At 47.1% G+C, this 23839-nt stretch overlaps 8 protein-coding genes across 8 annotated transcripts, besides 4 other annotated features; 4 read left to right on the plus strand and 4 right to left on the minus strand.

The window, feature by feature from the left end:
- Positions 1–31: 31 nt before the first annotated feature.
- Positions 32–2271, minus strand: N7484_004135 (AMP dependent CoA ligase; the record flags this gene model as incomplete). The annotated part of the gene is made up of 11 exons (XM_057114555.1): positions 32–365; positions 430–446; positions 506–629; positions 690–779; positions 835–928; positions 985–1039; positions 1112–1347; positions 1409–1640; positions 1694–1868; positions 1919–1971; positions 2026–2271. 11 exons carry the CDS (start codon positions 2269–2271, stop codon positions 32–34), a joined length of 1656 nt encoding a protein of 551 aa, XP_056974695.1.
- A 2249-nt stretch (positions 2272–4520) lies between these two features.
- On the plus strand, positions 4521–6088 carry N7484_004136 (CFEM domain-containing protein; the record flags this gene model as incomplete). Its single annotated transcript, XM_057114556.1, has 9 exons — positions 4521–4619; positions 4671–4806; positions 4860–5044; positions 5095–5131; positions 5204–5271; positions 5342–5709; positions 5789–5856; positions 5911–5935; positions 5983–6088. 9 exons carry the CDS (start codon positions 4521–4523, stop codon positions 6086–6088), a joined length of 1092 nt encoding a protein of 363 aa, XP_056974696.1.
- A 413-nt stretch (positions 6089–6501) lies between these two features.
- N7484_004137 (uncharacterized protein) lies at positions 6502–7269 on the minus strand (the record flags this gene model as incomplete). Its single annotated transcript, XM_057114557.1, has 3 exons — positions 6502–6761; positions 6822–7163; positions 7239–7269. 3 exons carry the CDS (start codon positions 7267–7269, stop codon positions 6502–6504), a joined length of 633 nt encoding a protein of 210 aa, XP_056974697.1.
- A 2610-nt stretch (positions 7270–9879) lies between these two features.
- N7484_004138 (uncharacterized protein) lies at positions 9880–10233 on the plus strand (the record flags this gene model as incomplete). Its single annotated transcript, XM_057114558.1, has 1 exon — positions 9880–10233. The coding sequence occupies one exon, from the start codon at positions 9880–9882 to the stop codon at positions 10231–10233; it is 354 nt and encodes a 117-aa protein (XP_056974698.1).
- Positions 10234–11349: 1116 nt separating this feature from the next.
- Positions 11350–12169, plus strand: N7484_004139 (germin family protein; the record flags this gene model as incomplete). Its single annotated transcript, XM_057114559.1, has 3 exons — positions 11350–11489; positions 11547–11689; positions 11742–12169. 3 exons carry the CDS (start codon positions 11350–11352, stop codon positions 12167–12169), a joined length of 711 nt encoding a protein of 236 aa, XP_056974699.1.
- Positions 12170–13383: 1214 nt separating this feature from the next.
- Positions 13384–13503: a sequence feature (Protein overlapping with rRNA (N7484_004140, KAJ5650417.1) was converted to a misc_feature.).
- Positions 13504–13699: 196 nt separating this feature from the next.
- Positions 13700–14419: a sequence feature (Protein overlapping with rRNA (N7484_004140, KAJ5650417.1) was converted to a misc_feature.).
- A 55-nt stretch (positions 14420–14474) lies between these two features.
- Positions 14475–14698: a sequence feature (Protein overlapping with rRNA (N7484_004140, KAJ5650417.1) was converted to a misc_feature.).
- Positions 14699–15064: 366 nt separating this feature from the next.
- Positions 15065–15137: a sequence feature (Protein overlapping with rRNA (N7484_004140, KAJ5650417.1) was converted to a misc_feature.).
- Positions 15138–15967: 830 nt separating this feature from the next.
- On the plus strand, positions 15968–17222 carry N7484_004141 (uncharacterized protein; the record flags this gene model as incomplete). Its single annotated transcript, XM_057114561.1, has 2 exons — positions 15968–16584; positions 16637–17222. The coding sequence occupies 2 exons, from the start codon at positions 15968–15970 to the stop codon at positions 17220–17222; spliced, it is 1203 nt and encodes a 400-aa protein (XP_056974701.1).
- A 758-nt stretch (positions 17223–17980) lies between these two features.
- Positions 17981–19902, minus strand: N7484_004142 (uncharacterized protein; the record flags this gene model as incomplete). The annotated part of the gene is made up of 3 exons (XM_057114562.1): positions 17981–18207; positions 18277–18327; positions 18687–19902. 3 exons carry the CDS (start codon positions 19900–19902, stop codon positions 17981–17983), a joined length of 1494 nt encoding a protein of 497 aa, XP_056974702.1.
- Positions 19903–21686: 1784 nt separating this feature from the next.
- Positions 21687–23348, minus strand: N7484_004143 (uncharacterized protein; the record flags this gene model as incomplete). Its single annotated transcript, XM_057114563.1, has 5 exons — positions 21687–21724; positions 21787–22354; positions 22412–22971; positions 23038–23220; positions 23285–23348. 5 exons carry the CDS (start codon positions 23346–23348, stop codon positions 21687–21689), a joined length of 1413 nt encoding a protein of 470 aa, XP_056974703.1.
- Positions 23349–23839: the final 491 nt, after the last annotated feature.

Below are 23839 nucleotides of genomic sequence, written 5' to 3' on the forward strand. Positions count from 1 at the left end.
ATACGGCTTTGATTTTTCTATACGAAAGTAGCTAAAGCTTCGCCTCCCTTTCCTCATTCAACTTGGCAGGCAGGAGTCTCCTCAAAATCTTGCCAGTCGGGGTCTTAGGCAAGCTTTGCAAATGGAAGACGCCTCCTCTGAGCTTTTTGTACCCTGCCAGCTGGCCGTCAATCCAGACTTTGATCGTATCAAGGACCTTCTGTTTCTCAGACCCCGATAACTCCGCCTTTTCTGGCGAAAGGCTGACATAGGCGAGCGGGACTTCGGTAGCTTGAGCATCATCGTAGACTGCACAAACCGCAGCATCAATAACATCTGGGTGGCGTAAAAGAATATCCTCTAGTTCTGAGGGGGCTACCTGGAATCTGAAATGACATGAAAGTGATTAGCTGATTATAATTGATTTGAGGAGCAGGGATCTCAACAAACCCCTTGTACTTGATCATCTACATCAGAATAGTCAGCTAGAATTCGGGAAAGGAATGGTTACAGAAGTCAGTCATACCTCTTTGAGACGATCAGTGACCCAGAAATTTTGATTTTCGTCCATCTTTAAGATATCACCGGATTTGATCCATCCATCATCGGAGAATGTTTTGGCGGTTGCGTCTTTGTCATTGACATAGCCCCTGAAAGACTGGTTAGTATGATTGATGCTGAGAAAAAAAATTCAGATAAGATCCTCGCACATCATGACCAGCGGGCCACGTAGCCACAATTCACCTTCTTCGCCGAGCGGGACATCCTTGTTTGACTTTGGATCGACTAAACGACCCTCTCTATCACATAATTAGAAATAGTATCCGATATACGGAAGCCATATATGCAACATACATCCCAGCGAAGAGCTTGCCAACGCATCCGAAAGCTTGTTCATCCTCATCGATCTCGTGGATAACACCCCCCGAGCATTCGCTAAGTCCATAGCCTTGCTTCGATATTAGTGAAACGGTATTGGTAAACAGATACAGTAGCTCTACAGACCTTGACAGACGCTGACATGTGGTAGACGCTTCTTGAGTAGAAGTTGAACAGATTTCTGCAATGGAAAACATGATTAGTTTCATATCATCTTGCCATCGTGTCAAGGGAGCGCTGTCGGCATACGTACCTTCAATGGTGCGGCAGAAATGACAATTCTCTTCAAAGATGCCAAGTCATACTTCTGAGCAACGGGTGAAGTGGCAAGTAGAAGTGCTACCGGTGGCACAAGGTGCAGGTCGGTAACCTTCAGCTCACTCGACTTGCGGCAAAATGTCTCCAAGTCAAAAGCAGGAAGACTGCAATATTGGGCTCCGACCCACATGCCAGAAAGTACCACCAGAGTTAGCCCGTAGCAATGACAATCTAAGATGAAACCGCGTCAATGCGGCTATTTGACCGATAAATCAGGAAGTGGACAACTTACACGGCGCAAAGAAAACCTCGCGAACGTTTGAGTTGACTCTGACTGGCATGGAGGCACGCATGATGATGCTGTTCATGACAAGATTGTAATGAGACAGCTGGACACCCTTCATTTTTCCAGTTGTTCCGGAAGAGAAACAAATTGTGCTGGGCACGTCCTTGGAGCTTTTGCCCTGAAGGTCATATGGCGGGATACTCTCCGTGGCAGTTTTGCCAATAATATCGTCCGGGAACTGGAAAATGTCAATACGCACATACGATCATGCTAGGGTATAGTACTACAAACCTGTAGCAGATTGTCCACTTTACAACGAATGGTCAGAACCTTGCTCGTCATTGAAAGACTGGCTATAGCCGCCTGAACTGTGCTGAGTTTCTCCTCAATAGTGACAACGTGTGTTGGCTTGACGATCTTGAGGACATGCAGAATATCTCCTTGAGTCGCTGATGTATTAAGGGGTCTAGGAACCTGATTAGCGGCTTTCAGGGTTCTCCAGTTTTGTGAACCTACGCAAAGATAGCACCGGTCCACCACGTAGCATGGGCGAGAAGAACAAATGCATTCTATGTTTCCAATTAGATATCCTAAAAAACACGGTCTTTGAGTGAGTTACTTACGGAGTTGTTGACCAGTGCTAGTAGGGTATCGCCCGGCTGAAGTCCCAATTTGGCCTGCAATCCCCAAGCAGCACGACCAGCCTGCTCGCGAAGAGAGCCATACGTGATGGCATCGTTGGAGAAAGTCTCAACATGAACGACTTTTGATGCTGGCACATCATCAGGATTGTATTGCGTCATGAACTGTGCGATGGACAAGTCCGTGGCATCATGAATAGGGATTACGGGCGACCTATAAAGGGCCATGGCGTACGGAGTAGAAAATTAGAGTAGGTAGATGATTCGTAGGAAAGACAAGGTAGAATAGAAAAGTTGTACGATATCTGTCAATCAGTTTAATGCTGCTCAATTACTAAGAATCCCCTAATTTAGCATGGATGCGCCTCAAATACCTCACATAGCCTGTGAATCTCGGAGTTCGTCTATTCCGGAACAGATACCTGTTCTGTACGTAGTCTATACAAGAGCTAGGGGTTAGTGGTAAGCTAGTATGTGCCGTCCCTAATTATGCCACCCTAATTGCGCGGACCTCGGGAGCTACACGAGTCAATAGATTTGTCAAATATAAATGACTTGCGACACAAATGTTGACACCGAGTTGGTGAATGGGCTGATTCTCATTGATTGACCAATATCCGCACTGGCGCAGAGATAAATTTACATTTTAGCCCATTGGGCACTGAGGTGAATAGGAACGAATTGTTTTCCATGATTTTACCACTAGTATTGTAGACCAAGTGGATACTACTTATGCTCCCGGATGGAGACGGGTATCGTTGACCGGGCTTCCGCCCCCTGGTTCCAAATACGCCAAACCAGCCAGCCGTTAAAGTGGGCGTTTGAATGTAGGTATGAGCCGGTCAAACGCGCACAAGCCATGCTACTATTTTTGCGCGTGGTTTTGGTTATTACTGATCTATTATTGGTACCCGCACGTGGTTTTGAGCGTGGTTTGAAATAGATTGTCCAGGGCATAACGTCAATTATACACATTACATATGAAACGGATGCAACGCGAAGGTTTTCAGTGAATCTTGTAGCACACGGAACGGGACTCCACTATCGGTACTCTAGAGATATTTTTTCTGTCGAGAATGTTTTTGGCTGGGATGACCGAAAGTGAGCTCACGCTGACATTGTAGGCAATCACAATAACGCTAGTGATATTTTGGCTTTCATCAGTTAGATCTAATTGAGTATGTATTGACGGGAGCTGGCGCACGGAAAACGAACATGAACGTTGAGCGTCTAACTTTGTGTTAAAGCGTGGGGGCGAAGAAAATGGTAGGTTTGACATGGGTCCCACTTACTGATTTAATGTGTGGAGACAGACAAAAATGTTGTCTGTTTCCCACCGAAGCTAAGGGGAACTTTGCTATTCCTTTAGATTCGGATTCCTGCGCCTAGTATGTACAAGCAGGAAATAATGGAGTCTTTGAATGCTAAGCTATCTCTTCTCGAAAGCTTCAACTGCAAGTTCCGATACTCATTAAACTTGGCATCTCGGCGACATGGTGACGCACTAGGTAGAGTTTGCATATCAACCAATCAGAGCAACTTATATGGTACCTACATGTAGGTCAGTGGAACAGAGGCAGACCCACACGGCTGGATCCTTAAAAACCCAACGCGTCAAAACATGTCACACGTCTGAGGTTGTTGTAAAATTACATGATCGGCCTTCGGACGGAATAAGGAACAAGGGTATTGAAAGGGGAGAGGGAATTGGACGTGTCATGTCACGACCTAGATTGATGAAAAAAAATTGATCAAGAGATGTGTTGAGGTATTCACCTTATGCGTATACCAAGCCATGAAATTAGACTTATGATCTCGACCCATCAATGCTTTAGGAGAGAAAGGACTATTGAAAGTGAAAGTTACAGGGGGTGTTCTTGCTTGACAGTGCAAAAGTACGAGCTTCATTTCATGAGACCCACCTAACATTTGCGGAATAGCCACAGAATACTAGTGGTTTCCGCGATTGCTTTGCCGCCTATTCCAAGACATTCATCGATCTAGATACAATATGGACCCTTGAACTCATACGATTCTGAATCCTGAACTCCATTATGTCCAGCTCCTAGCACTCGGAATAATCTAGCAAACCAAATCTTGACGTGAGAATGAAGCTTTTGAAACAACATTATTGTATGCGTGCGCTAGCGTCACTAGTTGATGTGCAGACTTTTGCCGTAGTTGGCAGCGCCCCCTTGCTTTTACGTTTCTTGCATGAAAGTTCCTTCGTGGTGGGGATGCCGAAGGCATGAAGTTGTGGATCACCATCAAAATTATGTGAAACTAAGCCCATTCAGTGCACGATCCTTCAAGATCAAGACCCTTTAGAATATGATTACGATTTGGATTTTCCATCTTAGAGTTTTGGTCCCGCTGGCCCGGTCAAGTCTCTCCCGGGGCTTAATAAATAGAATATATCCCGTATCTCTCCCTGATTGCATCAATGATTGAATTGAGCCCTTCGCAGTCACGGCAGAATGCGAAGCCTTCGAGTTTGGGCTGCATTCTTACCCTACGCCGTAGCTTTTTTCAGTGGCCTAGCATTTGCCGAAACACAGTCTCTACCGTCATGCGCTGTGAGATTTGGAAGATCCACCCGTACCCTGAGATGCTGACATCATTTGTAGCTGGACTGCCTAACCGACCTCGTTCCCCAGTCACCTTGTGCTTCCAAAAACCAGACATGTATATGTACAAATGTTAAACTCAACGAGGCGTTGAACATCTGTGTTACGGCAAATTGCACCGTCAAGGAGGCCCTCAGTGCGTGGAATCTAGAAACATGTGCGAGCTTCGCATTCTGACCGATCGCATAGCTGCTGTTAATGTCACCGACACAACATGTGGAGCTCCAATTCGAGATCAGACTTCTTTGAGCCTCCTGGTCCCAGCAATCGGGATGAGCATTACTCTGGCCCTCATAATTTTGAGACTATACACACGCCTTATCGTCACAAATCTGGACATCGAATTGGATGACTGGGCAACTATTCTCCTCGGAGTGAGATCTGGCACAGATGCGTTTGGAAGGGTCTAAGCTAACTGTCACAGTGTTGCGCGGTACCAGTCAACGTCGGTTCGATCCTGCGTAAGTGGCATTGATTGACCTCTCTCTCCCTTTCTTTGGCCAGCATAGAATCATTATTAACACTCGCTTTAGTTGGAAAGACTGGTCTTGGCAAAGATATGTGGACCCTTGAATTCACTAAGATAACCCGCATCTTTTATGTACGAATTTCCAGTATGCAAACAAAAGCTTCCATCGGCCAACTCACCATAACAGCTTTTTTACATTCAGGAACTTCTTTACATCACCTGCGTCGCCATAGTCAAGATTTGTTTCCTCCTCTTCTACCTGCGCATATTCCCCTCAGACCGAATGCGATCGGTAATCAAAATATCCTGCCTCGTGACAATCTGCTTCGGCCTGACCTTCTTATTCGGCTTTGCATTTCAATGCTCACCTGTGAGCTATAACTGGGATGGCTGGGATGGAGAGCACAAAGGGATGTGCGTAGAGACAAACCCTCTGGTTGTCGCTGCTGCCGCGTTCAATATTGTCCTGGATATCTGGGTTATTGCTCTGCCTATTCCCAGGGTACTAACGCTCCAGGCATCAATGAATACAAAACTGCAGGTGGTATTCATGTTTTCCATTGGATTTTTGTGAGTTTTCCCTCGGTTTCCGACCTCCATAACGTCTGAACATACCGGGATGCAAAGAGCTAATGTTTTCGTTCTTCAGAATTACCGGCGTTGGCATCTACCGCGCCATAATGCTCAAGCTCTTCGCCGCAAGTACCAATCCAACATGTATTGCCCCCTCCCTTTTCTCATCTATCAGAAACTAATCGATCTTCATTATAGGGGACAATGCTCCTGGTGGCTATTGGTCCGTGATCGAAATAGATGTTGGGATTTTCTGTCTATGCATGCCAGCTTTGCGTTCCTTGCTTGGTCGTCTATTCCCGACAGTCTTTGGATCCACCAAAGAGGCCAGCAGTATGCGTCATACCAGCAGCCAGAAGAAGATAAGGACCGTTGATGGCGGGCCCAATACGAGCTTTGTTCAGCTGATTGAGATGGACAATAAGGAGAATTCGATAAGCCATCCAGATACCTAGTAGGAGGCGGTTATTGAATCCCGTTATAATGAATCTAAAAAGCTATTCTTAATGCAATATGAAAGATCGGTAAAAACACTCATCCAATATTCCGAGCTAGATGTCCAGCTGGCTTTTATTTGAATCTGCTTAGAGGATTCCATTAAAGCCAAAAATGAGTCAGAACTACTTTAAGAACAAAGAAGATTCAAGCAATTGCCTTTCTTATTCCATGTCATTCCACAAACCTAAAAGATACTGAATAAAACCTGAATCAGAGCGAATATGTAACCTGGACTAATAAGAAAAAGAGTCAATCCTAACCGGTCATTAGCGCGTCGTCTTCTCTGGATGTCTATTTAGAGTGCACCCTCGTCGTGTACGGCGATAGAATCATGGCCTGCTCCATAATAAAGCCTAAGAGCGTCGCAATTTTTGCAAAACCGGTCTCCTTACCCTTCAAGTCACCCGATAGCTGCCCGAAAAACTCCACGTCCCAGGAATATCTTCCTTCGTCATTAATCCGGCAAAAACGCCATTCCTCGCCGTCTGTAACGACACCATACACGATAGCGCTTCGGCCGGGCTTAAGCCGTCTCTCTTGGTGGACGCAGCCTAGAACCAATATATAGATTAGAAGTTGCATAAGAAAAATGCGATTTTAAAGAAACTTACTCATGTAGCCTAGGGCTTGCTCATCACTCAAGCCAGGTTTTTGAGCCTTTGCCTCTAGAATAATTAGGTTGGTTGCCTTTTCAGGCCCATCACCATTGCCGTACCATAGAGTATAGTCGCTCGTCCCGCGGAACCGTAGGTCCTTTCCCTTCATTGTGACCATGTTGGACTCTAGGCTAGTCTCCATCTGGATGTGGAGGGGCCAGGTGCCCGGAATGTCACAGTGGCCATCCATGATCGGGCCGAGAATGTCAAAGAGAATAAGGTCAATCACAACCCTTGCAGCAGCCTCATTCCGTGACGAGCGTGCTATGTATTTCTGGACGCTTTGGATTGAGGCTACTTTTCACTATTAGTTTTGCAGCCCACAACACCATCAAGGCACACAACACAATTGTGATGAAGAGAAAGACTTACAGCAGCCGGCTGATATATCCCTTGGGATCATATTGCGAGGCGGCCAGGGCTGTAGGCCGTCGGACTCAGGTGACTATGTCACAATGCCGAACCCCTCATGAATTTCGTCTCGAGTGAGATCTCCAATGGCCTTCCACGTCACTCCCTCAACGGGAGCAGGCTTGAGGATTTCCTGCTGCTGCTGTAGTGCGGCTTGAAGGTTTGGGAGTAGGAGGTCTGCCTTTGAAGGATCCACATCCAAGCTTCGCGTAAATGACCCAAATCCCCTTCAGATGAGGTTAACCGGGGCTTCAATTGTTTTCTTCTTCTGTTTCTTGTCATTCGTCATCTTGGCGGGTAGACGGAGGGGGTGGAGATATTGACCACACAGAGTTGGTTCGAGAAAGAAAGAGAAGATGATGATGGGGGAAAAGAATAGAGCGTGAGAAGATTTATTCACTTAGGACTAGAAAGTACAATAATATGACTAAACCTATTTGGGATAATGGGGTGCCCTATAGCCGCGCCATTTTAAGTTGAACGCCGAAGCATATTGTGAAGAGAATAACTTTGTGTGCTATAAGGAAGCGTCAACATCCCGTAAGCGTGCCTTCCTTCTGGACCTCTAACCTCATACATTCCTCCCACTGCTTACAAAATCTGTCAATCACCCCGAATTATTCAATGAAGAGCCTCTAGCCCGACCAGATGAGACTAGGCTAACGAAGATGTAGTTGATTATAGCCTCTCCCCCGGCCTTCCCAACAAGCAATTCTGACGCAATGTCTGGCCCTCTTGGTGAAGTTGTCACGTCTATCTCAGTGGAGGTATTCCCATGAGGCTAATACAAAACTAGAGACGAACACTATATATACATATGAACCTGTGATATGTCGCGGGTAACGTTCAAATACATCGCGCTACAACACGTTAACTCGGGCCAATAAACAGGTATAGACCAGCCGCATGTCAATTTTCCAGTTTCCCTTTGCTCGGTCAGCATCATCCTTACCTAGCATGTATCGAACATCCCTTTCAATTTCCGACTCTCTCTTTCTCCAAAACAGCGGTGCTCGTGTTCAAGGGCGGAGTTTCTTGGCACTTTCTTGGAATTCCAAATCATCAGCCTCAAGTGGGGTCCCCGGGCCTGGGCACCTCAACCTCACCTAAGCGGCCAAGCCCCTGAGGAAGATGACGGAACTCATAATTTATGTCTTCTAAGGCATTCCCCAGGGCCTCTCACGAGTACAACATAATCTTTCCTGCGTGATCGCATTTGGTTCTGGGTTTATCTGTTCTGGGGCTAACCATGCGACCGACAGCATGGCTGGTGACGTGACAGACTACAAGCTTCGGAGGTCGCATGCGAAATCTAGGCATGGCTGTCTTAGATGCAAGCAACAAAGAAAGAAGGTAGACTTTTTTACAAAAAGACCAGCCCGACTTATATTGATCATATCCCCAGTGCGATGAGTTGAGACCGAGCTGCTCCAGATGTGCCAAGCGCCGGTACGATTGTGAATATCAGGGTCCTCGGCGACTTTCTAGATTGAACTTTGAGTCTGCATGTCCCGACGATCAAGCCCCTACCCTCGGCCCCTTCCCGCGTGGCGCTTCTCCAACTTCACTATCCCCCTGTCCTACGGATGTCAATAAAAATCGTGAAACACTATCTTTAAATTCAGATCCCCCCAACACCCTTGACGCGACGGAACTTAATCTCCTCAGTCATTATCTCACACACACTAGTCAGAACATACCTTTCGACAATCTTGACCACTATGCACTTTCTGTGGGAATCCCAAATATCGCCTTCAAGAGCAGACCTGTCATGTCATCCCTGATCGCCTTGGCAGCAGCATGCAAATGCCATGATTTAGTCAAGTCCAATACATTTGTGGATGCGCAAACCGTCGTAATGATCCGGGAGTTACTCATGTTGGCGGAACACCATCACAGAAGCTCTCTGCAGCACATTCAGGTGGTGATGTCACATTCAGATTGTTATGACAACATCCTCGCAAATGCAGCACTTATGGTTTTGTACGCTTCCGCCAGTCACTCTATCAGGGTACATTTGGCTGCCAGTGCAAAACGTGGTGGGCAGAAGTTGCCAAATGAATTGCTTCCACAGCACTCACAGTGGATGTCATTTACTCGCGCGGCTCATACGGCATCCACCGCAATACTCGATGGCATAGTTGAGAGTGTGCCCGTTGTCCAGACATACGCAAACACCCCAAGCCCGCCGGCTAACATACCAACACTGCCGAACCCAATCTTAAATGACACGGTCGTCTTGTCTCCACAGGACGGTCCAACTGAAAGAACAAAAAGTCTATTTCTTCCATTAGTTACTTCTACATACGCACAAGCCTTCGAAACTCTACGTGGGAAAGTCGAATCTACAGTGGCTCTTTTTGAGAAGCCAGAAACTTCTAACTGCAACCATCTTTCTCTTGATGCTTGCTTGAGAGCATTTTCAGTCCTTGAAATATGTGCATCGGACGCCCTCTCTACAAATAGAACCGTCGAAAGGAACTCTGGCCCCAAATTTGAGCATTCGATATTGAAACACATCCAAAAAGTCTCACCCTGGGTCGGAGAATATATGGCCAGTGTCACTTCAATGACGTCGCCAAGAGCACTACGACGGACCGTCATGTCTTTCTTGAATAAAGCGCCGGCCAACTTTCTCAACCTTGTCCAGTCAGTGCTCGATTCATCATCCATGGAGGCTGGCGCTGAGAATATGATGACACCTGACTCCCCAGAGACTGAGAACTCTTTACTGAAGTCGATGCGTTTATTGACTATGGATATTTTTGCTCACTGGCTGGTGCTTGTCATGTTATTGGACGGCGTATGGTGGATTGGTGGCATTGGACAATGGGAGCTGGGGCGAGTTATTGCTTTAATGAAGCCTCAGGTTTCGCTCCACCAGCCCATAGATACCAGGGAAACCTGGTGGCCCGAAAGCATGCACTGTGTGAAGCTGGAACTTGCTTCCAATTAGAAGTACTATATATTTGACTTTTTCTCAGTAACATGAATACTGAAGCACTGGCATAGATCTTTACCACTGTCTTGCGTATGTGGCGAGGGTTGAATGGTATCTTTTCTCGTGTTCTCTCTAGTGTCGCATGTCTATCATTGGCACCCATCTAGTTCATGAGGTCGAAAGTCCTTCTTTAGGTCAGGCGTTCCTTGAGCTATGCTGACTTGCATGTGGTTTCAAAAATTTTCACAAAAAGTACATCGGCGCTGATCGATTCTCCATGGCCTCCGGAAATGGTGGTGTCTTCAGGAAGTTCCATAGAATCCATACCGTGACAAATTCGCAACGTAAATAGAGTTGGATTTTATATCGTTTCAGAATAACTTTTTTTGAAGCTTGTGTTAGCTCATCCCATTAGGTTATCATAAATACGATGTTTCGCGCCAAGGTGGGAATACGCTTGGAGCGGGTGGTGAGTAGCAGCACTGATCATCAAAATGCACGCTGACTGGACCAAGTCGTATTATTAATACGCTCAAGCCAACCCGCTTATGTAATACGACAACCGCCAAGTTACATACAAATCCACTTTCGGGCACTGAGTAGTTTAGATTGATTCAGCCTCTTTTCGCCCCTACCCACACTCATTCGCTCATAACACATTCTTTTAGGCCATACTTGCGCTCCTGGGAGGTTCAACCTAGGTCAGAGCTGACTACTTGCCACGATATTCTTGGCAAATCGGTCTGATGATTTCTTGGCCCGCGGGCTAGGTTTACTTACTGAGATCATCTACCACCCACATAAACGTATGGTAGCATTGACAATAATGATGGGTGAACTGTGTATATTAGCTTCGCTGCGGATGACGGCTCCACTTCAAACCTAGAGCCTTTCCAAACAAATGAATGAGGCGCAGTGCCTCAGTCCGGCTGGGAGTATTTGGAATGGATATACGAGGTAGTTGACTTGATATCCAGATTTGCAAGTTGGATCTCAGGTATATAAGAGCTCAAGTCCACTGCTTCCTCATAATTCATCATCAAACATTCCTCGACAGCTTAACAACACTTTCCAGCTTCACCTTCCACTTGCACAACATTCAATATACTCCTTTATATCTCAATAGCCAGCATGCTTTCAGGATCTGCTCTTAGCTCCTTTCTTGCTGTTATCCTTGCCTTTGCCATTCCGGCAGAGGCAGCACCTCGGCAGATGAATAGGCGATCGGCCTCTGAGCTCAGCCTGACAGCTCAACTACAAATTGCGGATACGTGAGTTCTATGAAATGGGCTCAATTTCAGAAGCAGAAAAATCTAATTTTTTTTTAGCTCCATTGACCGCTACAAGCTCCTCCCAAAAGATGAGGATTTCGTATTCGATTTCAACAACAACACCAGCCTGGTCGCCAACCGCCAGACTTTTCCGGCTTTGGTTGGCTATGGAACGTCTTTCAGTGTGGGCTCACTGCCGGGTATGTTATCAACAATGCATCAAGCTTCCCTATTACTAAATGTGCTCAATAGCATGCAGCATGGTCTACCTCCATCTTCACCCTCGTGCCACGGAGCTCTTCGTCATTAATTCTGGGCGCGTTCTCACCCAGATGGTGCCCGAAGCAGGCGTGCTTGACTCTGAAGGCAAGCAACGAGTTATCAACGCCGAACTGGGTCCCGGCAAGATGACCATCTTCCCGGCCGGCTCTTTCCACACGCAGGTGAACCCGGATTGTGAGCCAGCAAATTTCACGGCGGCATTCTCGTCAGAGGATATTGGGTTTGGCTTGGTCGCGGAGCAGACATTCTCTCTGAGCGATGATGTTATTGCTGCTACATTTGGGCAGAGCATATCTGGAGAGGATATCGACAAAGTCAAGAATGCTATTCCTGCAGGCTCAGTGATCAAGGTGGAGGAGTGCTTGAGCAAGTGCGGTATTAAGAAGCGTCACACTTGATCGGTCAATGGGCACCGTATAGCCTGAAGGTTTGGTCCCAAATAACACTGCTTTTTGAAGTTCTGTCATTTTGTTTAGTCTTATTTTCCAAGGTCCTTGGAGTGACGATTTGATCTTCAAGAAACCAAAAGAATGTCTTGGAAAGACATAGATAGCTAGGATATCCCGAGGCCACTGACCTCGAGACAACACGTGAAATATTTTCCTCAATTTTTACTGCTGTAAGGTTGTTTGGTCTGACTGTAGTAGAGAAACTATGCTCTCTCTAGATTTGTGAATACAGGCTATTTGCTGTGTAAAAAAAAAAAAAAGGGAATAAAAATAAAACGCCTGGGCAATAAACGAGAAATTTATCAGCATTCCACGGATCTCGGTCATTGGCAGCCTTCACCAAAAATTTCGGTTCATTGAAATCCATATCCATATGATCACACATAGTGTCGCTTAGCACTTCCTTTACCAAGTTACGTTTACAGACCTGAGGTCCTTTGTAATCACCGATTGGGCCTCTCTCCCCTACAACAGTGAAGCCACCCTTACCACAAACCGTCACCTGAGAAAAGGGGTAGTAATATTTACTCAAAGCTCATGCCGAAACGTCAAGCTTAGATATTTGGGCAAGAATATGGCGGTGATAGGCCGCCGTAGAACTAGTGGGAAATTCCCAAAACAATATGAATCCCACGGCTGAAAGTCTTGGTTGGAAAATTTCAAATTTTCTCGGACCATGTCCTTTGATTTTGTTTGTTGATCCTGCGGCCAACTTTCGCTAAAACACTCATACGTCGCCGCATGTTGAAAAAAGCACGTTGGTTAGCCTGAAACCAGGCACCGGGGAAATGATCTGCATCTCGGGGTTCCACATTGGGTGAACTGGGCCGAGTTAATACGCGTAATCATGTCCGACGTGCGGGAACGGGGCTAATTGTAGCATTATCTTAGGAGTCATGCGCTGATTTGACGCTCAAAATGGTTAGACTGAAGAACCTTGAAAATTGTGCATGCTCTATGTGGAACCCCAGTCAATTAATCTAAAGCCGATATGGAGCAAAAAGTGCATCCGAGGGAATTAGGGGCAGGGTGACGTTGAGCTTAGGCGTTACCTTGGAATTGACCCTTTTCATATAAAGAAGAAGCTTTCGCCTGTTCTACTTGCCCATCAAGCTTAATCCTGCAATCATCTTCCGCTCGTGTGACTTTGCCCACGAGTCGCCATGATCGGCCTTCTTGCCCCCCTTCTCATTGGGGCTGCTTCCGCAACCTCTCTGAGCAAGGCTTGCACAAAGGAATATATCAAGTCAAGCCTGCCGACGTCTGACGACAAAATCCTCTCGGTATCACCATCGACGAGAGTTCGGTCACTGCTAACACGTACCGCAACTACTCGGTCACAGATGCGACCTTTTGGGAAAATGTGAACATCGATTCTCCCACGACAATCTGGATGACCAAATTGTTGTCGAGTACTGGATGCCCCTTGCCGAGAACTTTCAAAACCGATTTCTCGCCACATGAGGTGCAGCATACCAGATCAGCAATGGATCTGGTGGCGCCGACATGTCAGGTGGTGTGGCCTACGGAACTGTCACTGGTATGACGGATGGAGGCCTCCCTTACTGGGGAAGTACCGACTTTGACGACGTTGTTCTGCTTGGCAATGGCACTGCAAACTGGCCAGCGATCTACAACTTCGCCTACCAGGCTATCGCTGAGATGACTGAGATTGGAAAGATCTTCACCAAGAACTACTTCGGGCTCAGCGAAAGCACCAGCAAGAGAAGCAGCGACAAAGTCTACACTTACTACATGGGTTGCTCTGAAGGTGGACGTGAGGGCATGAGCCAGGTCCAAAAGGCTCCTGAGCTCTACGATGGTATCATTGCTGGTGCCCCTGCCATGCGATATGGACAGCAGCAAGTCAACCACATCGCCTCGCCCATCCAGATTCGGACTATTGGACACTACCCACCGTCGTGTGTGTTTGATACCGTGATAAACGCGACAATCAATGCTTCCGACAAGCTTGATGGGAAGGTCGACGGAGTGATCTCCCGCACTGACCTTTGCTTGCTGAAATTTAACGTTTCCTCCATGATCGGTGAATCCTACAGTTGTGCCGCAAGCACCACAACCAGCTTAGGCCTTGGCTATGGAAAGAGAAAGAGAGCCGACAGCTCTACCACTCCCGCACAAAATGGTACAATCTCGGCAAACGATATTGAAGTCATCCAAGATCTACTCACTGGTCTGGTAAGTTCTGCCTAAAATCCTATCTACGTGGTTTGAAACTAATACAGCATCTTAGAAAGACTCAAACGGTGACAGAGTCTACCTGCCATTCCAGCCCGGTGCTGGTTTTGGTGATACCACTACCTACGACTCGGATACTGATTCGTGGACTATTGAGTCGCCGAACTCAAACGGTGAATGGGTCACCAAGTTCTTGAACTGGCAGAATGTTAGCTCACTCGTCATGACTGATGTGACCAATGACGACTTGAAGTCTTGGATGATCGAAGGCATGAACAAGTACATGGACTCGCTCCAGACCACTCTTCCCGATCTTTCTCCATTCCTGAACCGTGGAGGTCGACTCCTTCACTTCCATGGAGAGGCCGACTCCAGTATCCCCATTTGATCTATTGCGGAATTTAAAGGGCTTAGTGGATTTTTTCGAGCATTCTTTTAGAAGCTTTTTGATAGAAGAAGCTTGTTCTTGAAGCTTTCTGTAATTTAATGTGGTTCTTAGCTCCCACGCGCTGCTTTGACTACCTCTTGAAGGGGGTGGTATAGGCATATAAAGTTGAATGTTAAATAAAAATTAAAAACATACAACAGTTAGGATTCGCATGTGGTCACCCACCATACTACTAACTAACCGGCGTGTGGCTTAAGTACGGCTGAGCGGACGGGAAGCCCTGTTCTCCACACCCTATGGTCGTATGTGCTTGACATCGCGTTGAAGTAAATTATGTAGCACAAGCGTACAAGGGATGAAACTACGTGTGACCTCAATGCGGCCAGTAGTCCGGTGGGCGCCGCCTAGGTAAGAAACAGGTAAGAGCCGCTTTAGCGTCGCGGCTAAGAAGAGTAAGTGCGTAATAGATAGGGTGAGAAGTAGGGTAAGAGTAGGTGAAAGATCACATTGCGGCTTATCTAAGTAGTTAACTAAACCTATCGGCTTAACCTTTCTCCTATAGTACGTAGTACATAGGAGACTCTATAAACTTAAGAGCTTATAGGCTCATCCTCGGGCCTTTATGTCGGCCTTCTATAGACGTGTCGTAACAATAGTATTACTCTAGATGAACAGTAGTATATAGATCTAAGATTATTTAAATGATAACCGAAGGATAGGAGTTTGATTTATTGTGAAAATGCAAGGAATATGACATGACCGGATGAGCAGCTAATCGCCGATGTGGTTACACATTTAGCGAATTGAGAGGGAGAGGGAGACTTTGGGCGATACTCTGAAGTAGCCAGAGTAATGGAAACGGGTATGATCGGCATACTAGGAGCCACATATCTTAGTCAGCCGTGCTCTACTGTATGTGTATGGCTTTGCATTCTTTACATTACCACCCATCGTCACTCTTCTCCGGTTTCCAAGGTTGTATGCACAACCTGACTCAAACTTGCTGCCCTGAGTACCGGAATATCTATACATTGATGTCTCTCACCAGCCCTGGAGCGAAACCTACAGTCTGAAAACGCCCCCACCCAGTGAATAGATACTGGTTCACATCAACTCCTACAGGCTGAGACCCAAAGTTCTCTCCATCCGCTACACGGATCATGGAACATTTATTTTCTGCTTTCGTCCGCGTTATCCGGGATCTGGATGATGCTGATAGCTTGCTTGCAACCTTTCAAGAATTTGAAAACAACCCCTCTGCGCTCAGTGCAGAGGATCGCATGCGGCTTCTCGGCTTTCCTGACCTTATAACCCAAGTCGCAAATATTGCTGCCATAGTTCCAACAACCTCGAATAAGCAAGATTTCCTGAAAAAGGCTGCCGAGTCACCGAGAGACCTAACATCCTCTGAGATTGATTTGTTACAGAGTCGCTATTGGGGAAAGCTTACCTTCAACGAAAAAGACGCATTCGAAGATGCTCTGTATAAGTCGACTGATATCTCCTATGAGCATCGCACGGAAACCTTGCAGCGCCTGCGGGATTTCCAAAGCCATCTCTACGAACAATATGAAGCCAAGGCAATCGCAAATGCGTTAGATGAGGACGACCGACGACTTCGAGAAATGGACGAAGCTGAGAAGCGAGAGGAAATAGAGATAATGTTGCAACATGGGCAGCCCTGGCTACGTCAGCTATGGCTAGAAGATGAGGGCAAAAAAGCCGTGGGGTTATGCAATATTTGTGAACCTTTATTGGAAGTCAGAGAATCCCGACTGTTGGGATTCTTATGATCGAAAGTCGTCATATTCAATGTATATGTCTTTCAGTGCGATCGCCTGCTGTCTCACAATTCAATCGAGATACACCGTCGAGTTTTTAGATTGGCCTTCCTCGACGCCCACTAGAGACGAAAGCTTTCTTGTGACCCTCGGCGAATTGCGGAAGCAGTTCAATCATCTGCGATCGTTTCCCCCCAAAAAAGAGATTTCGTACCTCATGAACGATTTGGCGGGAGTAAGCATTACCTCTATGCCCGAGGGGTTCACAGTGGGAATTCTGCGGAATGTCTTTCTGTACATAGATGGCAACTCTGCAGCCTCTGTTTTGGAAAACCGTTTAGCAGATGACTTTTGGATTGGGGCCGTCGACCCAGACTACATGACAGATACCGAAGATCAAAACTCTAGTGGGTACCAAGGCTACCTGCGCGTTCGTCTCCAACAGCTTATTCATAACCTTTACGTCACCCGACGTTGGCATGCTGATGAGGTCTCCTTAGAGGATTTGTGGATGGCGGCGCAGAAGGATCCTCACAATGGCTCTTTTGTTTCAATGAAAGACGAGGAAATATTTGCTCGGGGCTCAACTTGGGAAGTTGCAACTGCCCTTCGATCAAGAAACACGACGCAGTGAGCGTCCGATGGATTATATGTATGCGAAGCCACAGGGTTGGCGTCGGATTCGGGGAGTGCAAAACAGTGGTTAGACTAGGGACCGGGGTTGCTCGTATGCTTGTGTATCAGAACTGAGAGCCGCTTGAACCCCCGGAACTGTTTCCACCGTGTCCACGGGGTTCCATGTTCATGGTGTCATGGTTGAGTAGGTATTCACGTAGCAACTATCATCCACGGCCGTGGCATCTGGCGTAAAGCAAGAAAACGAAAGGTCCGACGTCTTCCCGGCTGGGGCGCCCGTAATACTAGGGGCATTGGCATCACCAGGAAAGCTGACACAAATTTGGTTGCCAACAACAATCTCGAGATTGTCACAAACCCCTATTGATATCGACGTTCCATGAAACAAATTGAGACATGATGAATGTGTTGTTGTAGGAGTTTGTAATGCCGTAACATGTGTCCTTTTCTTTGACAGTATAGACGTCACACTTGTGAGGCATTCACAGTTTTGTTCCCGCGACAGGGAAGTGGGTGCATCCCGCTTCAAGGTTGTTAAAGTATAGAGTTTCTGCAGTAGAAACCTGCTGGGAACGACTGATTGAATGGCAATCATCCCCGTCTTTCTAACATAGGTATTGGTGCATGACTCGGAGGCCTGGGCTGCTGTGAAAGTAGCGGTAGCCGAATTATTCTGAGCAACCGTCGCTAGGGCAGGCGAAGTCATCGGGTGTCCTGTTGCACTACAAGATGAGGTTAATGATGAGAAGCTAGACGCTAACTCATCGTCGTGGCCCAGCGGAAAGTCCAACTGTTCTTGGTAGGTTCCCAGCACACAGTCAGAGCAGCTGCTCCTAGGAGCCTCTCCATTGGCCCACGCGTCGGAAATGGGTGCACACCAGTCACCAGAGCTAGGCTCTCGACGGCAGGTAAAATAAAAGTCCAGAGTAGGTTCTCGAACGTGAATGTTGCTGGATAGTGTTCTCCATCGATAGACAGGACGTCTTGTTTCGAGCAGGCGCGTTTTTGGAGATACTACAGTTTCATAAGCGACTTTGAACAAGATGACGTACAGAGCTGGCTCAGGTCTGTTGTGGATGGGAAATAACCATCATAAGCAATTCCTAGCAGATTGGGTTCACAGGTAACAGAGGACCCAAAGGTTGCACTATGGACCGTCGTAAGCTGTAAAGGGTGAAAAATCACACGATTTGAATTATCTAGGACTATTCCCGTTATTGCGAAGCTATTTGCAATCGTTTCTAGTTTGAAAGTTTCGATTTAAGCGCGTGGAAAGATATCGAGAAAATCAAGTTTATCGATATAGTTGATTCTAGCCCGCATCCTCATGCGATAAGCTTCTCTTGTAGAGTATTTCGCACGTCCTCCAAATAGGTTTGGATGTGGGATTGGTCTTCATAGGATTCGTTGAAGCTAAAAACGAGTTGCAGCCGGTTGCGGAATGTATAGAAGAAGAACATACTATGTCCCAGAATGATCTCCGTGCCGAGCTTGAAACTTTCAACAGTAACCAATCTGCCATTATCAGCAGAGGCATAAGATTGCCGTAGATAGCGCTCGACAATACCGAGACTGCTCACTAAGGCGTCTCGGGCTGGAGGCGCAGACCAGAATTCTGGAGTCTTCACGGTGTCACAGAGGGCACCAGTGACCGAGCCGGTCAGTGCCAGGTTCTCCGCATTGCCGTTGAATGAGGTCTTGTAATTTTCGTCAATGAGGCGTACGACTTCCTCGAAGCTCTCAGGTCGTTTGAGGATCAAGGGCCAAATGGAATAGTAGACTGCCGCGGCGGTGGAGCTATATGGCGCGGGGAGGTGGGAACGAAGGTTGAAGCTATTAACCGTAGCATACATCGTCCTCTCTGTAATTTGTGCAGGGTCCGCATGTTTGACAACTGTCAAGGCGAGAGCAGCATGCACAGCTGCGGTGACACTGTATCCATTCCTCCTACAGGCCTGCACAATAGCGGCGGTTGCTTGCTCGGAAAACTCAAAATCGCGCCTCTGTGTGGGTCCAGCTGGAACAGAACCTATTCGACTCGGAGGACCGAAGCCCGGGAGGAAACCCACCGTATCAGCTGTTATTTCTGCGCCCTTGGCCGCCGTCTCTTCCGGTAGCACGTCGGGGTGGCCCAAGGCTTTTTCTAACGAAGGGGGCAATCGAGTAGTTTCTTCCCCGAATACTAGGTTGGGCTTCGGGTTGGTCAAGGCGTTTAGATATGAATGCCATACAAGCATCATACCTACACCATCGACGACGGAATGAGAGACTCGAATGACGAGCTGTGAAGCTTTTGGCACATAGTAGAGGGTGGCTTGTTCGATCGGTTTGGCTTCATTTCCAATAGTCTCGCCATCAGCGTAATCGGATACGATGAATGTCCTATTCAGCCATGACTGAAGCGTAGCTTCATCGGGAACCTCGTAGATCTTGTTGAACCCTTCCGAGGTTACAGCGATCTGTGGCTGCTCATAGCGCAATTGCTTCCACGCGTATCGCAGTGCATCTTCCACCTCGGCAGCTGGGATTTGTAAGTCAACCTTGAGGCGAGAGAAGATAGTAAACTGGCGGCGGCCGCCACAGAGTGCGCTTGAAGTGTTCTCCATTACAGTGAAGAATCCCTCCATGCCACCGGCGGGCCGCTCCCACCGACTTTTGGAGACTTGAGACCAAGACATGAAATAAGCGACTTTCCTATTGAGAGAAGAGTGAAAATAAAAAAATCAGTCAATGGGTGAGAGACGGCTCTGGGAATGGCTAGACCTTTCAAAGCTACGATAGGATTAATTTATATGCAGATTATTGGTAAGGCAGAGTAAAGCCTAGTTCATAGCAGCGTAATTATGACCCCACATCCCTGGTAATATTGGGGCCAAAAGTGCCACTAATCGATCACTTTGGCAAGGGCTTTGAAAGTAGTTTGTGCGCATCTCTGCTGATGTGTGTTCGCGGGGACCTAAATAATGAACTGGGTTAACGGGTTTTCATCGGTAATGCTCTGGTATATATATAACATGGAAGGAATAAGAAAACAAGCCGGTAATAGATCCCGCGGGTTGAACAGTTCTCCCCTTGCCCCCCATCTCCTCTTGGCCCCCATCTCCCCTTGGCCCCCAAACGGGACACCAGGTCCATTTCTCCCGCCTAATATAACAAAGTGGAGGACGGCATCTTTCAAGGGCCAATCCCTCAATTCAATATTTCGAGTATAAGTCCCGTATTTCCAGGTCGGCAGAAATGGTATGTTACTAGAATTACCCATTAGTAAATTCAATAGTCGGATTTCTATCATTTGTCGTTACTTAATCGTGGTTTGAAGACGCTTGCTGGACTCGCTTTTATGCTTGTTTCTTTACCTATTACGTGATTATTCTTCATAAACTAGAACATAACCTAATGACCTATCAACTCCTACCCAGCTTACTGTGTCACGCTATATATCAAAGTTCATTATAGCATAAAACTAAAGCACTTGATATCAAGATGGGTAGTGGCCTCTAGATAAGAGCTTGATGTAGGTTATCGTACCTAGACTATCATTATACGAGTATACGTGGGCCTTGATTATGAATACATATATCAATTGTAATTTAAATGACTGACTAGATAGTGTACGCGTGTTGATTAATACCCATCTGACGCACAGAATTATTTCTTAATAATTCAAGATAATCTACCCTAAGCTTTCTAACCACTGGTGTTTGTCTCATCACCCTTTATACTAACACATTAATTTTTACGGATAGTATTACTCACCATAATTCTGCTACCTACCCCTGAAGGTACTATTAAATACTGTTATATCTTCCTCTTTAAATAAATAAGCTATAGATATAACCTAAGAAGTCATTGTTTTAATAGCATGTAAATAATGTTGAAGGGGTTGAAAAGCTCAGTGAATGCCTCGGCGGGTCCTCCATATTTACACATTAACTTTCAAAACGCTCTATCGTCACTAAAAAGCTATATGGATCTTCGAATTATCTCCTCAAAATACTTCTCTGTAGTCACGGATCAAAGTAAAGCTTTTTTGAAGCGAGCCCGCTTAATACTGAGTGGTACATGCCTTCCCAAAAGTTGGTTGTTGGGTTGACCCTACCGGACCCGCACTTGGGGAAATACTTACGGTCCCCATTGTAGATGCCAGCAAGGGCTCGGACCTCAGACTCAGTGATGCTCAGTGTCCAATCAGTGTGAATCCCTGATGACTATACCCAAAAAGACAAGCCCCCACAGGTCGTTTATACTGTAACGGGTAGCGTTGATGGTTTCTGTCCTGCCCTCATCTCCTGGAAATGAGTTTCAAGTCGAGCGTCGTATCTGAGCCCGGATCATTTAGCCTGGACTTCTTTCCTCGCCAAGCCAAACATGATACAGCAGTTTCCCAGCATCAGCTTGTCTGACCGCCGAGTGCCTCCCCACGGAGTCATATCTCCAACTATTCTCCCACGCTGCGCCAACTCTATCGACGCTTGCCCGCGTGTTCCAGCCCGTTCGTTGCTGAATCTCTCGCAGAATGCGGACGCATGCTTTCCGCTCCGGCTCTACCACGAGACACTGACCCGCAATTGTAAGGAGTTGGACGGCATTCGCCCATGCGATGGAGCATCGATTCGCCAGAGAGTTGGAGACAATCTGACGTGCGTATGTTTGTGCTTGGGAAGTCACGTCGGGACTGGAGAGAACTGAGAGGCGACTCGCCTGCGAGCAAGGCGTGCAAATAGTGAGAATGAGAAATGCAGTATGCAGCATTTGCCATGAGGCGGACACGGAACCGTTCAAGTAACGCACAGACTGGAAGGGATTTTCCTCTCTGTTCGGAGGTAGAATACTGAGAGGTGAGCACACGGCTGGCGCTTGGTTCTGGTGGCGAACCAGCTCAGCTTCAAGCTTCTTCCATCGGGCAGCGTGAAGTTGCACAGCGTGCTCGTTGATGTCATCGGGGGTGCGACCCCAAAAATCGTGGACCATCCCAAGAAGAAAAACGACTTTTTTCTGCCATAGTTCGAGCGTCCACGTGGCTGGATCAGGGAATACACCTCTAGGGATCCATTCCTTGGGTCCTAAAGCTATCGGCTTGCCGGAACAGAGAGAGGCAAGGATAATCATCCTGCAGTAAATCCAGAATGACTGTATGTGAAGTTTCAAGTTAGCCCACATAATCACAGCACGAAGAACAGGACGTACAGCCTGTGCCAAACCACCGCTCGCCCCATGCCAACCATGTATCTTGATAAGATCTCCTGTCCCCTTGAGGTGCAGGCCCCAATCCGTAGCCTTGCTCTCGACCATCTCACAGTGCGCTACAAGCAGACAACTCGCAAATACCGCCGGGTCGGGCCCACTATTCTGTAGTCGCTTGGACAGCAGATTAATAGCCGCGTTGTAGTATGTCAAAGCCTGCTCGTGACTGTGTTGATGTTGTTCATTGGCGAGGGAGTACTGGCGGGCTGCAACGGCGACACAGGCTAGCAACACAAGCTCGTCGTTTAGAGCGAGCTGCGGCACGACTGTGGAGAAATATCGCGGTGCATCGTCGAACATGTCGAAGCGTGGACCGATGAAGTCGACATATCTCCAGAGGAAAAAGGCGTCAATGGGATCTGTGATGGGGGCGGCGTGACCGGATAATGCAAGCCGTGGCGACGGGTGCTGGTCTGATGAGACGCTTGAGGCCTCATCGCTCGCTTCTACGACCTGGTATAGGTCGGAAACCTCTTTCGTTTCATTCACAAAGGTCGTTGTTACTCAGAAGGCGTTAGACCAGTGATTGTTCCTCACGGCGAGAGCCACCGTCGGTGGGTCCTGCTTACCTGGACCTTCTACTGTCTTTGAGGAGACAAAGTCCTGTAACAAGCAACCTGCAGGTGCTTTGAACTCGAGCGCAGTGAAGGTAACCTCTTGACAAAGGCTACACTCAATTCCTCGTCGCTTGCAAAAAGCACAAGGCCGCGATTGATCACACTTGACGTGGCTCTTGCGACACTGCTCGCAGGCTTGACATCAAGTATCAGCGTTCCTATTCTGAAAGACAATGGCATGTCGTGTTTCAACGCCTACCTAGCTTAGATCTCGAGCTAGGCCCTCGCACTTGTTTCGACAATGATTCCCGAAAGGGCGGCATTGGAAGGTGCTGATGGCGCAAAACTAGTGCATGCTTCTGCTTTCTTTGATCCACCTAGGAGAGAAGCGAACTGGATGCGCGGACCAGCTTTCATATTTTGGCCCGTGCCCGTCGCCAACTCCACACTTTCTCCATGTCTTCTGACTAATCCCGCCTTTTTTTCGGTTCGCACTACGCCATTCCAAGTTTCGCATTCAAGAAATTCAAATAATTGGATTTCCCCTTTGCAACTAGGACCATGGGTATGTAAGTGCTCGGCCAGTTGCTTGGTCCATAGCCGGGCATGCTTTCATAAACGAATGCTTCAAAAAGCAAGACCTTGCATATCGCATCGTCACATTACCTCCGATGATGATCTACTCTCATCTTTGCTTGGCAGAATTTGCTCTATCTTTTTCTCTATGTTTACCCTTGTCCTCAAGTTTGAGAAGTAGCCGATGCACGCAAAGTGATTAAGTTATTACTACGGCCTGTGTCTGCGGCTGTTCCTT

Source organism: Penicillium longicatenatum (genome assembly GCF_028827895.1).
Source record: "Penicillium longicatenatum strain IBT 33135 chromosome Unknown contig_2_segment0_segment0, whole genome shotgun sequence".
Lineage (NCBI taxonomy): Eukaryota > Fungi > Ascomycota > Eurotiomycetes > Eurotiales > Aspergillaceae > Penicillium > Penicillium longicatenatum.